The sequence below is a fragment of the Pholis gunnellus genome (genome assembly GCF_910591455.1).
Source record: "Pholis gunnellus genome assembly, chromosome: 15".
NCBI lineage: Eukaryota > Metazoa > Chordata > Actinopteri > Perciformes > Pholidae > Pholis > Pholis gunnellus.
Window position 1 is genome coordinate 10,243,748 of NC_136542.1, and position 13,533 is coordinate 10,257,280.

The following is a 13,533-nucleotide window of genomic DNA, read 5'->3' on the forward strand; positions in this document are numbered from 1 at the left end:
TAAACCGTTGACCTTACAAATGAGTGCGCCGCATCATTGTGAGAATTGGTGTTTCTGGGCGGTGCGAAGTGGAGAAGAGCACATCAGAGTGCAGGATATCTGAGCAGAGCAGAGCACAGAGAGGCAGGCACATCCGCCGCTGGAGGGATCAAATCTGTACCATCTGACGCTCAAGGATTTATGGGTTTAGTCAAAATTGCTTTTCCCACTGTGGAGATTAAGCACCGTAGGATGTTTTCCACTCAGGCCGTAGAATAGCTCAGTGTGGCTGCTGCTGCTGCTGCTGTTTTTCCTCCCTCTTATCGGCTCCAGCGCTGGAGAAGGGAATGCCTCAGCAAGGCAGAGTGCTCCGAACCCTTGAGGGGAGCAGATTCTGACTGACAGGAGAGGTCCGTCCTCTGGGGAATGTGAACCATGCAGGTGGATGCTGTCCTTGTTCTCTTCTGTGTTTGGCTCGCAGGTGCAGCTGGGAGGATGGCCCAGTCGAGGGGTCACAAGCTGGAGACCTACAAGCAGAGCAGGTAATGTCAAAGGACTCACTAGCACTGGAATGTGTGTTTCTATTGTCTCGACGGTATGTACGACAGTTTTAAATGGAACATTTATTGCACGTGTTCTTTTTTTTTAAAGCTCTGTTCCCCGTAATGGCTTCAGTGTGTTCTGATAGATGTTTTTTGAGGTTTACACAATGTTGTCCAGTGTTTCCTGTGTCACCTGTGCTGAACCCATACCCTTCTGAAAACAGACTCATTCAGATGGCAGATTGGAGAGCGGAGAGAGAGGGAGACCTAAATCCCCACATCTATTTATGCACTACTCGTGAATGGTGTGTTCTCTTGCCCCACAAATGCTGCAGGCCAGTTATTGACTGTTTTCCCCGCTGGCAGCAGAAACCAATGTCATTTCCAGGTTACTATTTAGGCTAATTGCTGCCTTGTTAATGCGTCCAGTGGATTAGATGTTTTAGTCGGCGACTGAACTCGATCTGGGAATCGTTAAAGCACCCTAAATTCTACACATTATCGATTGAGTTGGCTTCAACATGGGAAGGGATTGAAATAGAAAGGTTTTTATATGTTTGTTAATCAAATGTTTTATCACTGCTGTTCAGTGCAGGGAGCAGTTTGTGGAGGGGCAGTCTGACACATCTCTGGTGGAAGAAATGTCACATTTGCACTACAAAACAAGCTATTGGCTTCTTAGTCTTTTTGTAGTCACATCAGAAATGCTGATAACTTGATGCTGGTTATTTCAAATTGATTAATGATTCAGTTAAATTTGGGGCACATAATCAAATAAGAGAAATTAATATTTTGTGTATAAATATTTTTAGGAAGGTGAATGCTTAACTACATGGCAAAATTGTCAGAAAAAATTATTTCTGAATCATCATAATATTAAATACAGGTATGAACAAATTATTTTCACAATTGATGAATCTGCTGATTATTTCCCCGAATAATCTTTTGGTTTATAAAACATAAGAAAAGAAAAACATGCCTTTCGCAAGTTCCCAGTACCAAAAGTGACATCTTACAATGCCGTGTTCAGTCCCCAACCAGAAGATATTCAATGCATTATCATATAAGACAAAGAAAACCAGCAAATATTCACATTTAAGAAGCCGGAAACAGTGATTGTTTGTCATTTTTGATTAAAATGGAATTGATGATATGAACAAAATGTATTGATTGTAAAAATGATTATCTGTCAAAGGACTAATTACTTCAACTCTAATGATAATATTACATGTTATATCACGACTGTTAAGTGTAGGGAGCCGTATGTGGAGCTGCCGTTTCACATATTGCAGCGTAAGAAATCTGGCTTTTACTCTACAAAACAAAATGAAGCTTCTTAGTCTGACGGACATTAGAAATGCAAATGTGATCATTTCAGTGAGTCAGTTACATTTGGTGCACAGTTTGAAGCATAAAGAACATCTGCAAGGTATTCAAAAGATGAACGTTTACATGCTCAATTAAATTGTCAGAATGAATATAAATAACACCCTCACGTGTTTTTGAACACCTGTCAAGTGCTGTGAGCAGAGAAATAACTCAGTGAGGCTGCAACTAATGATTATTGTCATTACCGATAAATCTATTGATTTTTTGTTGTTAATAAAATGTCAGAATTGTTTTGAAAATGCCCTTCACATTTTGCTAAAGCCCAAATGGATGTCTTCAAATATCTTGTTTTATTCGAACAACAGTACAAAACCCAAAGTTATTTAATTTACTGTCATAAAAGACAGAGAAAAGCAACACTTTTTGACATTTGATAAGATGGAACCAGCAAATGTTTTCTGTTGTCAAAATAGTTGCTGATTCATTTTGTCAATCTAAATGATTAATCGACTAATCTTTTCAGCTCTAGTACGAAGTCGGCGCTTTGAAACTCTTCCTGAGAGCAATATGGTAACATTTGCATTCATCTGACACATAAAAAATAAGCAGAAAACCCATAAATAAAAAGCATGGATTGGACTCTTTTCCACCATCTATATCTACAAATTCAAATATTCTCTTGTAGCAAATATCAGCAAATAGCTCAACTGTATCCTGAGGTCCTCCAGTGAGACGTGATAAGATTTTCCCAAGCAGGCAAAGAGCGCCGTACGCTTCATGGTGCAATCTGCGTTAAATAATTTGCATCCACTTAATATACTCAACAAACCCTGTCAAATCATCCCTCTGCCTTTAGATACAGTCTCACGTTTCATGCTGTAACCGTTGTTATTCATAGAACAGAGGAGACGTCAAACAGCATTACACTATCAAGATAAATGTGTTCGACGTTACATACTTGCTGGTTCTTAAGTACGTCACGTCAAACTGTCAGAGCGCTTGACAGGGCAAATCGGATATTATTGAATATACATTATGTTAAAGGGTTCAAGCTGTCTTCTTACATCCAAACACTCCTCATTCAAAGTGATCATCACAGCCCTAAGGTGGTTAAGATGATCATTAAGTAGAAGAGGAGCACAATCGTAATCATCTGTGGGAAATCTTCAAAAGACAGAAAGCACAAGTGGCTCAAAGCTGCATTGTAATCTCAGAGCACCAGTGTTGCCTTGTTATCAAATCTGTTTTTTTTACCCCAACCAGTTAAGAGTCCTCTCACGTTATGTCGCTCTGCTGACACACAGGCTGAGAATACAAATCAAATGTAACTATTTCATTCCTATTCCAGCAGGAGAGGGGGGAAAAAAAATCTCCAACGAGAAGAAGTCAAACATTTCCTGTCCCTGTTTCTCATCACACCCCTCCTCTTCTCTCGGAGTGTGAAATTGGGAAAGCGGCTGGATGCTGCTGGCATGTGTAGTGGGAGTTTTCACTATATTACTTACAATTTCCCTTTTTTTCGCTGCCGTGAGAAGGAAGCAGAGAGGGGGATAAGTGTATGGATAGCAGACTCCCACACAAGAAAACATCTGAGGAGAAAACCCTCATGAGGTTTGAAGGATCATTTTTAGTGGTGGCTTGATGATTATTGAGACATACAAACACATTCGGATGAAAAAAGAATCAACATGCTTCTGTTTTTTCTGATCTCCCTATACATTTGCTTTTTTCACACCTGCACATAAACAATCTAAAGCAGTGGTTTTGGTGACTGAGAGCCTATTAAGGGAGCCCAGCGTTGAGGGCCACACAAATTGAGGTTCAGGACCTTTTCACCAAGCCGACCCACACAAACTCTCCATCATTTAGCGGCTTACCGCGCTCAGCAGTTTTGTGAGATTCCACATGGTTTTCTTGTGTTTTACAGCCTCAATACTTTTCACAAGATTTGTCAAGACTGACTGTTGCGTAGATAACCCACGTTCAGCTGTTCAACTTTATGTTTGTGCTCTTCACCGGTGAACCTTTCGTGGGATTAGCTATTGGTCTCATAATGGCATTAAAGATTTTTATTTCGATATATATATATACAACAATGGGCTATAACAAGCAGAGTAGGCTACCAGTTGCTGTCTTAGCTTTCTGACTATATGAAATCATGATTCATATGTAAAGGTGTAGAATTGTAAATCAATTGTTACATTCATTTTATTCATACAAAACAATGAATATGGCTGTTATTAGTACTCACAGATGTAAATCTAGCAGTTTGTGGAAGACTCCGAATGACGCCCAATGAATGCACGAGCAGAGTGTGTGCAGGCAGGCAGGTAGACAGGCAGGTAGACAGGCAGGTAGCCTGGCCAAGCAGATTGGACGGTTACAGTCGGTGGAGGTTTTTTTTGGCAGAGCATTTGATTTATTGATTGCTGTGGGGATTTTTGGGAATTTCAACAAATATAACAAACCTTTTTTGAAGAACAATAGCAACCCCAACTGCAAGTGAAACTGTCAATGCCACAGGGTATGAGTAAAGGTCTTGCATTCAAAATCTCAAGTCCAACCAACTTGTTTGGTAGCTAATGTTGGAGTAAAAGGTGTAAGGTAGCATGAAATGGAAATACTCAAAGAAAGCACAAGTACCTCAAAATTGTACTTAACTTCTAAGTTACTTTCCACCACCATGCTTGTAGGAAAATAAGTCTGAAAATACATAAAATCAAAACATTAAACCCTCTTCATCTGTTATAGCCTACTCAGGCAGCCTATATACTTTAATTCCCTTTTTTCTGCCACGCTATCTGCATACATTAATGTGTCCAGAATGATCGGAGTAATCTGGCCCATCAAACGCTGTTGCAGCCGCCGCAGTGGTGTGTGCATGCAGGTCCTAGCCGCAGAGCAGAAACAGCGAGCAGACAGGCGGTCTGCTGTGTGGCGTAGGCAGGCAGAGGGGGATTGGAGATGCATTCCTGCCAAGAGGATTAGGAACCAGCTGCTGGATGGACACAGACGAGTAGCACCCATTGCCCATCAGAGCTCTGCAGCCAGAGAAACCCTCTTCTTACCGTTTCATTTTGCACGATATTTTTCTTCTGCATTCGTGAACACCATTCATCTCCCCCCCACCCCCCCTCTATCTCTCTCTCTCTTCCTCTGTGGTATTTCCTTAATGCATGTCTGTGGTTGTCACAGGGATTTGTCCCTGTCTGTCACAGCATGCTCTACTCCAATAATCCATTTTAGGGTTTTAGGGAAATCTTTCTTTCTCTGTTCGTGAACTGAAAAGGCTTCCTAAAAGACAAGTATAAGGAGGCAGCACTCCTTAAAAGTGACACCAGAGCTGCTTCCTCTCAATAAGATGTGAAGAGGAAATGCTCTTTTGTCCTTTGTGCGATTTGTGGATGAAATGTGTTATTTAACCGGATGTACACCTTCATAGGAAGTGAGAAGTATCAAAACAAAACAAAGAAAAGGCCAAAGTTTTGTCCATTATTGTCCCCACTCTAAAACATGTACATTTATGAGCACAATCATTTCTTTCTCAATTAAAGCAACAGGTAATGATTTTAATGATTAATTTATCTGCAGATTACTTTCTCATTTAATTGATATCATCTTTAAGTAATAGTTTTAAATCTACAGTGGAAATAGTGAACAGTGACTCGTATAGTTTCTCATAGATCAAGATTTAAGTTGCTTGTTTTTTTCCAACCAACAGCCCCAAACTCAAAGATATTAAGTTTAACATCGTAACATATAGAACTGACGGATCTAAACATTTAATCATTTTGTCAATAAAAAATAGCGATTATAATTTCCCACAGTCCAAGTTGACGTCTTAAGATATCTGGTTTTGATCAGCCAACAGTCCAAAGCCTAAAGATATTCTGTTTACTATCACCTACAACAAAGAAAAGACACAAATCCAATTTGATTTGACTCTAAAATCTCAGCAAGCTCAACTACTTTGTATAATGTTGCTGCCATGTGACGGATGTTCTCTTCTTTTTCTTTACTGTCGTGAACGTATCAGGTCGCGAAGAGAGACCATGATGGATGGAGGTGGAGGTGAAAAACCTGGAAAGTGAGTTTTTTCAAAATCTTTAATTTGAACAGTATCAGAGTTCTTTTGATTCTTTGGCGAATTAATTTGGACTTTTTTGTTTTACAGCCCAATCTACAAACGAAGTCCAGACATGACAAAATCTCTCGTGACAAAATCTGAGCAGCTCCTGAGAATTGACGACCACGATTTCACCATGAGGCCAGCGTTTGGAGGTCAGAAAATGAATCTTACTTCAGTGCTTTTAAATGAAAGGGTTTTATTCGTAGCTCAAAGTGTTCAGTGCATGCTGTAGAGGCTGCATGCTCAGGAAAAGATCCGTGCAGCGTTCGTTGGTTCGGGCCAAATGGTCCCAGGAGCATTAAGCTCTTGGAGATCTTAATGCTTAATGATGAATCAATGCAATCTGTGCTGGGGTTTCCAGTTGCAGCTCAGTTCTTTACATCACGCAAGTGTTAATTCACGACTTTTGCATCATCATCACTGTGTATTACAGTGATTCGATGTCAGAAAGATTTTATTTTATTTTTTTATTGTAATGAAGTATACATTCATAATCCTTTTAGCTGTTTTTATCTTTTTATTCCTCATTTAAAAAACACGAGAGCTGTATTTAAGTACAAAACAAATCAGCCGTGACACGTGCTGTTTTTATCAGACCCCGACTTCTTTTAATCACACGATAATCTGCTGCTGAAAACACACCAAGTGACCTGCAGAATCCTTTAGCTGTGTTTGATTTCCAACATCAAGTGTGTCTCAGCTGGAAGTGGAAAAGAGAGCTAGATTTCATCCATCGCTGCATCATCTTTGATCCATTATTGTGACCTAATTGTGTTTTTGTACTATTAGTGGATGATGATGCAGAGTAGAAAGGATGAAATAGGTCAAAATTAGAATCCGAGCCAGACCGACACAGTCAGCACGCAGTTGCTGCTCTATATTTGTGTGAGTCATTGTTCTTTTTGGAAACATGAATTTCAAAACAAAAGATTTAAACAGTCTCTGTTGGCCACCTCCAAAATCAGGCAGAGCTCAACAAGCTTCTAAGCGGAGACAAAACACATTTCTTCATACATTTCTGACATGAGTCTATTTTCTTTTAGGTCCTCCAATTCCCGTTGGAGTGGATGTTCAGGTAGAAAGTCTGGACACCATCTCCGAGGTGGATATGGTAAGTATGAAATAGCCTGTTGGTATCATTTTTAGAATGATGCAGTACAGATTACAATGTAAAACACCGTACTTTTATTTCACTTCATTCATTTGACAGAGTTGCTAAGATTTGTAAGATTTTACATTACCTACATATGATAATAAAACACAATAGAATGTAAAACTATTGATTCATATTAGCCATCTGTTTGGCTTGTGAATAAAAAACATTGTCTAGTTGGGGCACAGTTATTTGTCACATTTCAGACAATTCCACCGAATGTCTCCGATGGTATCAAATCATCCAATATTGCACAAAAACAGAAAGATTAGAGAAAAGTCTAAAAAATGAGCACAAATGTGGATATAAGTCCTGTAGTTTTTATTCTCTCCTTCATCATTAATCATCTCACAACCCCACAGATTCAACTTGAGCCCCTGTGGAGGGGCTTAACCCATAACCTAAACAACCTAACTGTATATAAAGTAGATAAACGACGTCCCCGTCACATCCACTACTTTTACTTTCAAACTTATGCTCATAATACTGCACTTTCATTTCAGTAAGATTTTAAATGCAAGTAAATCATGCAAGTAAAAACTTGTAATGGAGTATTGTACATTGTTGTATTGTTACTTGTACTTTAGTAAAGCATTTGAGCACCAGCTTCTTTTCTTCGTGCAGGACTTTACCATGACACTGTACCTGCGTCACTACTGGAAGGACGAGCGGCTGTCGTTCCCAAGCACCAACAACCAGAGCATGACCTTTGACAGTCGCCTGGCGAAGAAGATTTGGGTTCCTGACATGTTCTTCGTCCACTCCAAGCGCTCTTTTATCCACGACACCACCACCGATAACGTCATGCTGAGGGTCTACCCCGACGGCAACGTCCTCTACAGCCTCAGGTAAACACATGGACAGGAGCCTTAACTTAGCCAAGGAGGACTAAGTCACACAAGGAGATCCAGATCCTTCCACAAGCAGTTTGTATATCTATAAAAAATACATTTTAAGATCAAGATATTGGTCATTCATCACTAAAATAGAAAAGCTTTTTTACAACAACATACCACATAGAAAGCTCAAATAGCAGTAATTAGAAATGCTAAAGGTCATCACTGATTGGCTTTGATGATTTTCACAGCAGGTGATGCATTTTGTGGAATAATAACATTTCTGTGTCATTTGCTAATTTGCAATCAGTGTAGCAAGCAAATGTGACAGCATCAAGTTATCAGAGAATGACAAATGTGTGACTTTTGTCAATTCACTGCAGGGACTTCGTAACTGCTATTTAATCAGGCAATATATATATATATATATATGAACATGTTAAATACAAAGAACGTGTGAAGGCTACGTGATGGGTGGAATTGGGGGGAAAGGGGAGGTGAAACATCACTGCTAGAATAAAATAACATACAAAAAACAATACAATCCCTGCAATAAAAAACAATTCTTCTTCTATTTCTTTTGTTTTGGGTCGACTAACATAGCAGCCAATATCCAGAAATTTGTAAATGTACCATTGCCGTTACTTGAGGAAGCTGAATTACAGTGTTTTCCTTTGGGTCGCTGCTGTTTTCCCTGCAGAATCACTGTCACCGCCATGTGCAACATGGACCTCAGTCGCTTCCCTCTGGACACTCAAACCTGCTCGCTGGAGATCGAGAGCTGTAAGTAGAAATGGAAAAAAATGATTCATGTTTCCCAGAGTATCGTTTCCGACCTCGCCTCTAGCACCATCATAGTGACAAATATTTCACTTATATAGGCTACTGAGTTCATACACACCTTTTTACCATTTCCATTTTGTTGATACTATATGAGCTTTTCTATGGCGCTCTCTCCTTGTTGCCAAAATGTTAAGCTTGCGCACCAGATATCTCATAAAATCTATCATGCCATAATATGCCGATACCTATTCCCGTCAGTGGTGCTTTGGAATTGTCGTCTTGTTAAATCGTCACACATCTTGATCACACTAACATCCAACAATGTTCGTGCTAAATCTGTCCTGATTTGGTTTGTTCCAGATTTGCTCACTTCTACTTCTTTCCCCTTCAGATGCGTACACAGACGACGACCTGATGTTGTACTGGAAGAAAGGCAACGAATCCCTGAACACGGACGAAAGAATATCCCTGTCCCAGTTCCTCATTCAGAAATTTCACACCACCACCAAGCTGGCTTTCTACAGCAGCACAGGTACTGTAATCCACAAGCACTTCTTATACAGTAAACTGAACTGATTATGCAAATGAGGCAAATGTGTGCATCATGCATGGAAAATCTAGATCACAATTTAATTACACCTTCAATGAATATGATTTTATTTTATAAGCCTTTTCCAACTAAAGGATCAAGTCCTTTGAACGTCACACCAAGAAGAATGTACTAATATTTAATCCTTACAGTGAAACAAAGTGAATCAAACTATTGCCAACCACTTGTAAGCTGCTGGAAAGCCACTGTGACCGCCCTGCAGCCTTCTTATAACCACATGTCACTTTCTCGCTCCCAAGAGCAACCTCGAGCACAAAAAGGATTTCGTGTCTTATCTCTCCCTGCCACATTAGCTGGGAACCTCGGCTTCGAGTGTTTGCACAGTGTATCGGCAGCTAACATATGACAAAGTGATGGTGATATTTCTTCTTCCCAGGCTGGTACAATCGTTTGTACATCCACTTCACCCTGCGGCGCCACATCTTCTTCTTCCTGCTGCAGACCTACTTCCCTGCTACTCTGATGGTCATGCTGTCTTGGGTGTCCTTCTGGATTGACCGCAGGGCCGTCCCTGCCAGGGTGCCACTAGGTAGGATGGTTTCCTTTACAGGGCACGGCCCCAGCAAAGAAATATAGCTTTGCAAAAAGATGATTTAGTTCGAGAATTAAAAACTCAAACCGGGTAACATAGAGCAGTGGTTCCCGACCTGCAGGTTGTTGTGTATTGAGTAAGTCATTCAATAAGTCGGTCATATAATATCATTTGTGTTCCCGATGAAGTGGGAGAGCAATTACAAAACGTTCCTACAGTGATAAATTAGTGGATCAGATTAAAAAACAAGTACACAAATAAAAAAAATGATTACAGCAGTACAAAATGAAACAAAATTACATTTCCCCACGCAGCCCTTTCTATGATGTTTAGCATTGAGTTTTAGCTTAACTAGCACGACTAAACTGTTTGCGTTTTTCACTCCAGGCATCACCACAGTGCTGACCATGTCCACCATCATTACCGGGGTCAACGCCTCCATGCCGCGGGTCTCTTACATCAAGGCAGTGGACATTTACCTCTGGGTCAGTTTTGTCTTCGTCTTCCTGTCGGTGATAGAGTATGCGGCAGTCAACTACCTCTCCACCGTACAGGAGAGGAAAGAGAGGAAACTGAGGGAGAGAGTAAGTGTTATTTAATGTGACTTCTCTTTGTGGTTGTTCATCGCCTGCAGCTAAAAACACAGTTAACCTCGGAAATGTTGATTTACAACATTTGAATAACAGTAAAAACAGCTTTATTCTTACCGAGTGATGAAATCACATTTCCACTCATTCTCTTACTTTTTTAGTTTTGCAATAAAAATAAGCAATCAAACATTGTGATGTTTTCATAAATTATGAATTACGACCTATTGACTGTGAAACAAACATTTTGGTCTTGTTTAATGCTGTTTTTTCCCTGAGTTAATCCTCGCCGCATAGATTTGGATCTGTGCAGAGGACATCATGACTGTTACAGTTCTAAGTGGTTCAACCCTTTAACAACCACCCCATGTTTACGGTTTGAGTCGTATATTCCCCAATGCATTGTTAGTTTTTCTTGGAAGCGTGCACATTTTCAGTGTTACTCCTGTATTTTAAAATGTGACCACCCTGACCAGACATGCAAGAGTCTACATGATCAATACTTAAGTTCATATACTAATGTAAAATGTGTCCCACGGGTAAAACAGGAGTTGTTAAATGTTAGAAGTCAATTAAAACTACTTCATGCTCAAAAAATCTAATCCAAATTTACCATATGATTTAAATCCCCCTATGGGAATATTTTAATTCCCTTAAACTGTTAACTGATAGAACTCTAGTTACACCATGTAATAGCTGCAGATAGGATTTTCTCATTAAAAGTAAGGAAGGAGACCGCTGAAGTGAAATGAAACAGACACATTAATAGCTCTCTCTAAGTCAACACAGGACAAGGCTGACCTGAATTTTCATTAAAATATTTTACACATTAATATATTTCTAAACTGGTAGAAACATGGATTAATGCGCATTTCCAATAAACAGATAAATATTTTTCTAAATTGACTCACTTTAAATTGGTCCCGAGGCTATGGCAAATTATTTCTGGGACTACAGCTTGTGCACTATATTACTATTCTTCATCTGCCAAATGCTGCAGCATATGGAGCCAAATTGCCCACGTAGCCCGAGGAACATTTCTAGCACAAACATCCTTCCATAAATGTTTCATGCAGAAGTTATTTAAAGGCTACATGCGTGCAGCAACATGCTAAACATTTAACAATCTAATGTATTTATAATCTTGTTTTAATTTATGGCTTTACAGAAAACAGTGTTTACAATAAACACAAAGTGTAACAATTACTTTATCTCCTTTATACCGCTCTAGCTGCCGTGTACATGCGGCATTGGCAACCCAGACGACATGATGAACGACCCCCAGATCACTGGCTACGGGTCCATGGATGTCAACAACACAGGGAATTATGGGATGCCAGAGAACGGCGGTCGCCAGGATCGAATGTTGGCCCAGGTTTCCCTGAACGACCCGCAGATCACAGGCCAGGTTAAGCCATCCAGAGGCTACGTGAACGTCTGGATAGACACCCACGCCATAGACAAGTACTCAAGGGTTTTGTTCCCTGGTGCGTACATCCTCTTTAACATCATCTATTGGTCCATCTACTCGTAACCCGGGATGAAGAAGTAGACTCGAGGAGCTTGGCTCGATTGGGAAAGAGCAAGAAAAAAACAAAAACATTGCATGTGATGCTTTTCAGACAGAGAAACTGCATTTAAGATGCATGGGGACCTTTGGCAGATTGGTGACCATTGCCTTCTCGACCCAGCCACTTAAAACTTGAAGAGTTTATAAATGAGTTACTGACAAACAGGACAATCATTGTTGTCGCTGGTTTTGTCAATGGATCAAATCGATGTGGTTTCATATTGTACCTATAACGCTGTTGGTGGAAAGATTGGACTGACTGCACAGAGAGATATTATGCTGTGACTCTGACCATATTTCAAAACCGAAAATGAGAACTGAAAACGGATTTCTGACACTGCCAGGGTACGGACAGATCCCTTCTTCTTTGCATATGAACTATACTTGACAATCAATGGTAAACTTAAAGTACTTTAATAGTTTGGCTTATTTGCTTTCTGGTGGAAAGTTAGATAAGACATGAGAGTGGTGTCAATCCTCGTATCTGACAAAATAAATCAGCACCATTTCCCAAAATGTGGGACTGTTTCTTTAAAAAACTTGCTGATCTGATTATTCTTAAAATCAGATTTTTCTTTTGCAGCACAGAACGAGTCAGTATGTGTTACATTTTACTTGTGATCTTTGTATCAGTGCGATTGTTTAGCTCTCAAGCTACTTACTGCTTTGCATTTGTGATCTGATAAAGCAAAAATAATGCTGTCTATTAAAAACACAAAAATATATGTTAAGTAAATCCCAAACACTGATTATGGTATTGACTTTTTAAAAATGTCCCTTTTTCTTCTTTTATTGATACAACTGAATCTCATCTCCTCTGTTTGGTGTTGTGGGGCTTTGAGGTTCACTGTGACCTGTTAGTTGCTAGTTTTATCGTCCTTTTCAGCTTAAAACAACTTTATACACATGTTAAATTAAACTCTGGAAAAATGTTATATATATATATGGGGAAAATGTTTAATAAACGTTTTGTTTTCTGAATATGGGAAAATTATTTGAGCAGAGCTTAGGTGCTGAACAACACCAATACTGTACATTTTACATCTCCATGTAATACATTTAGGATGTACAAATATAAATGGATTGAAATGCATGGCTGAATATTGCTTTTTCTGAATATTGCTTCTGCAGACATCAATTAAAATCTGCTAAAACATTCTGGAAAGACCTCTGAAGTCTCGGTGCCAAATGTTCCTCCTATGTTCCTACTCTCTGACACAGAATATTGAAACAGTGCCGGAGAATAAGCTTTCACAGTTGTCAGACATTGGATTGCCGCCATGCTGCAGGGTCGCTCTTCTTTCTACAGCACAGGTCTGATTGCTGTTGAGCTTTCATACCAAATCATATAAACTGCATATTCTGTAATACCATTATCTGCTCACATGTGTCGTGAAGGGATAGGTTAAGCCAATTTTCAGATTTCTCCCAGCCAATTGTGTGGATTAAGTTGAAGAACGTTTCTTCCTTTTTTTAAACTTTT

At 39.6% G+C, this 13,533-nt stretch overlaps 2 protein-coding genes across 2 annotated transcripts in view; both read left to right on the forward strand.

The window, feature by feature from the left end:
* The window catches only part of selenon (selenoprotein N), a 132,349-nt gene that overhangs the window by 82,418 nt on the left and 36,398 nt on the right, over positions 1 to 13,533 (forward strand). The gene's annotated exons all lie outside the window — the stretch shown is intronic.
* On the forward strand, positions 415 to 12,014 carry LOC306707816 (gamma-aminobutyric acid receptor subunit rho-1-like; the record flags this gene model as incomplete). Its single annotated transcript, XM_079175449.1, has 10 exons — positions 415 to 521; positions 5,887 to 5,937; positions 6,025 to 6,131; positions 7,023 to 7,090; positions 7,757 to 7,980; positions 8,669 to 8,751; positions 9,143 to 9,283; positions 9,738 to 9,890; positions 10,281 to 10,477; positions 11,712 to 12,014. The coding sequence occupies 10 exons, from the start codon at positions 415 to 417 to the stop codon at positions 12,012 to 12,014; spliced, it is 1,434 nt and encodes a 477-aa protein (XP_079031575.1).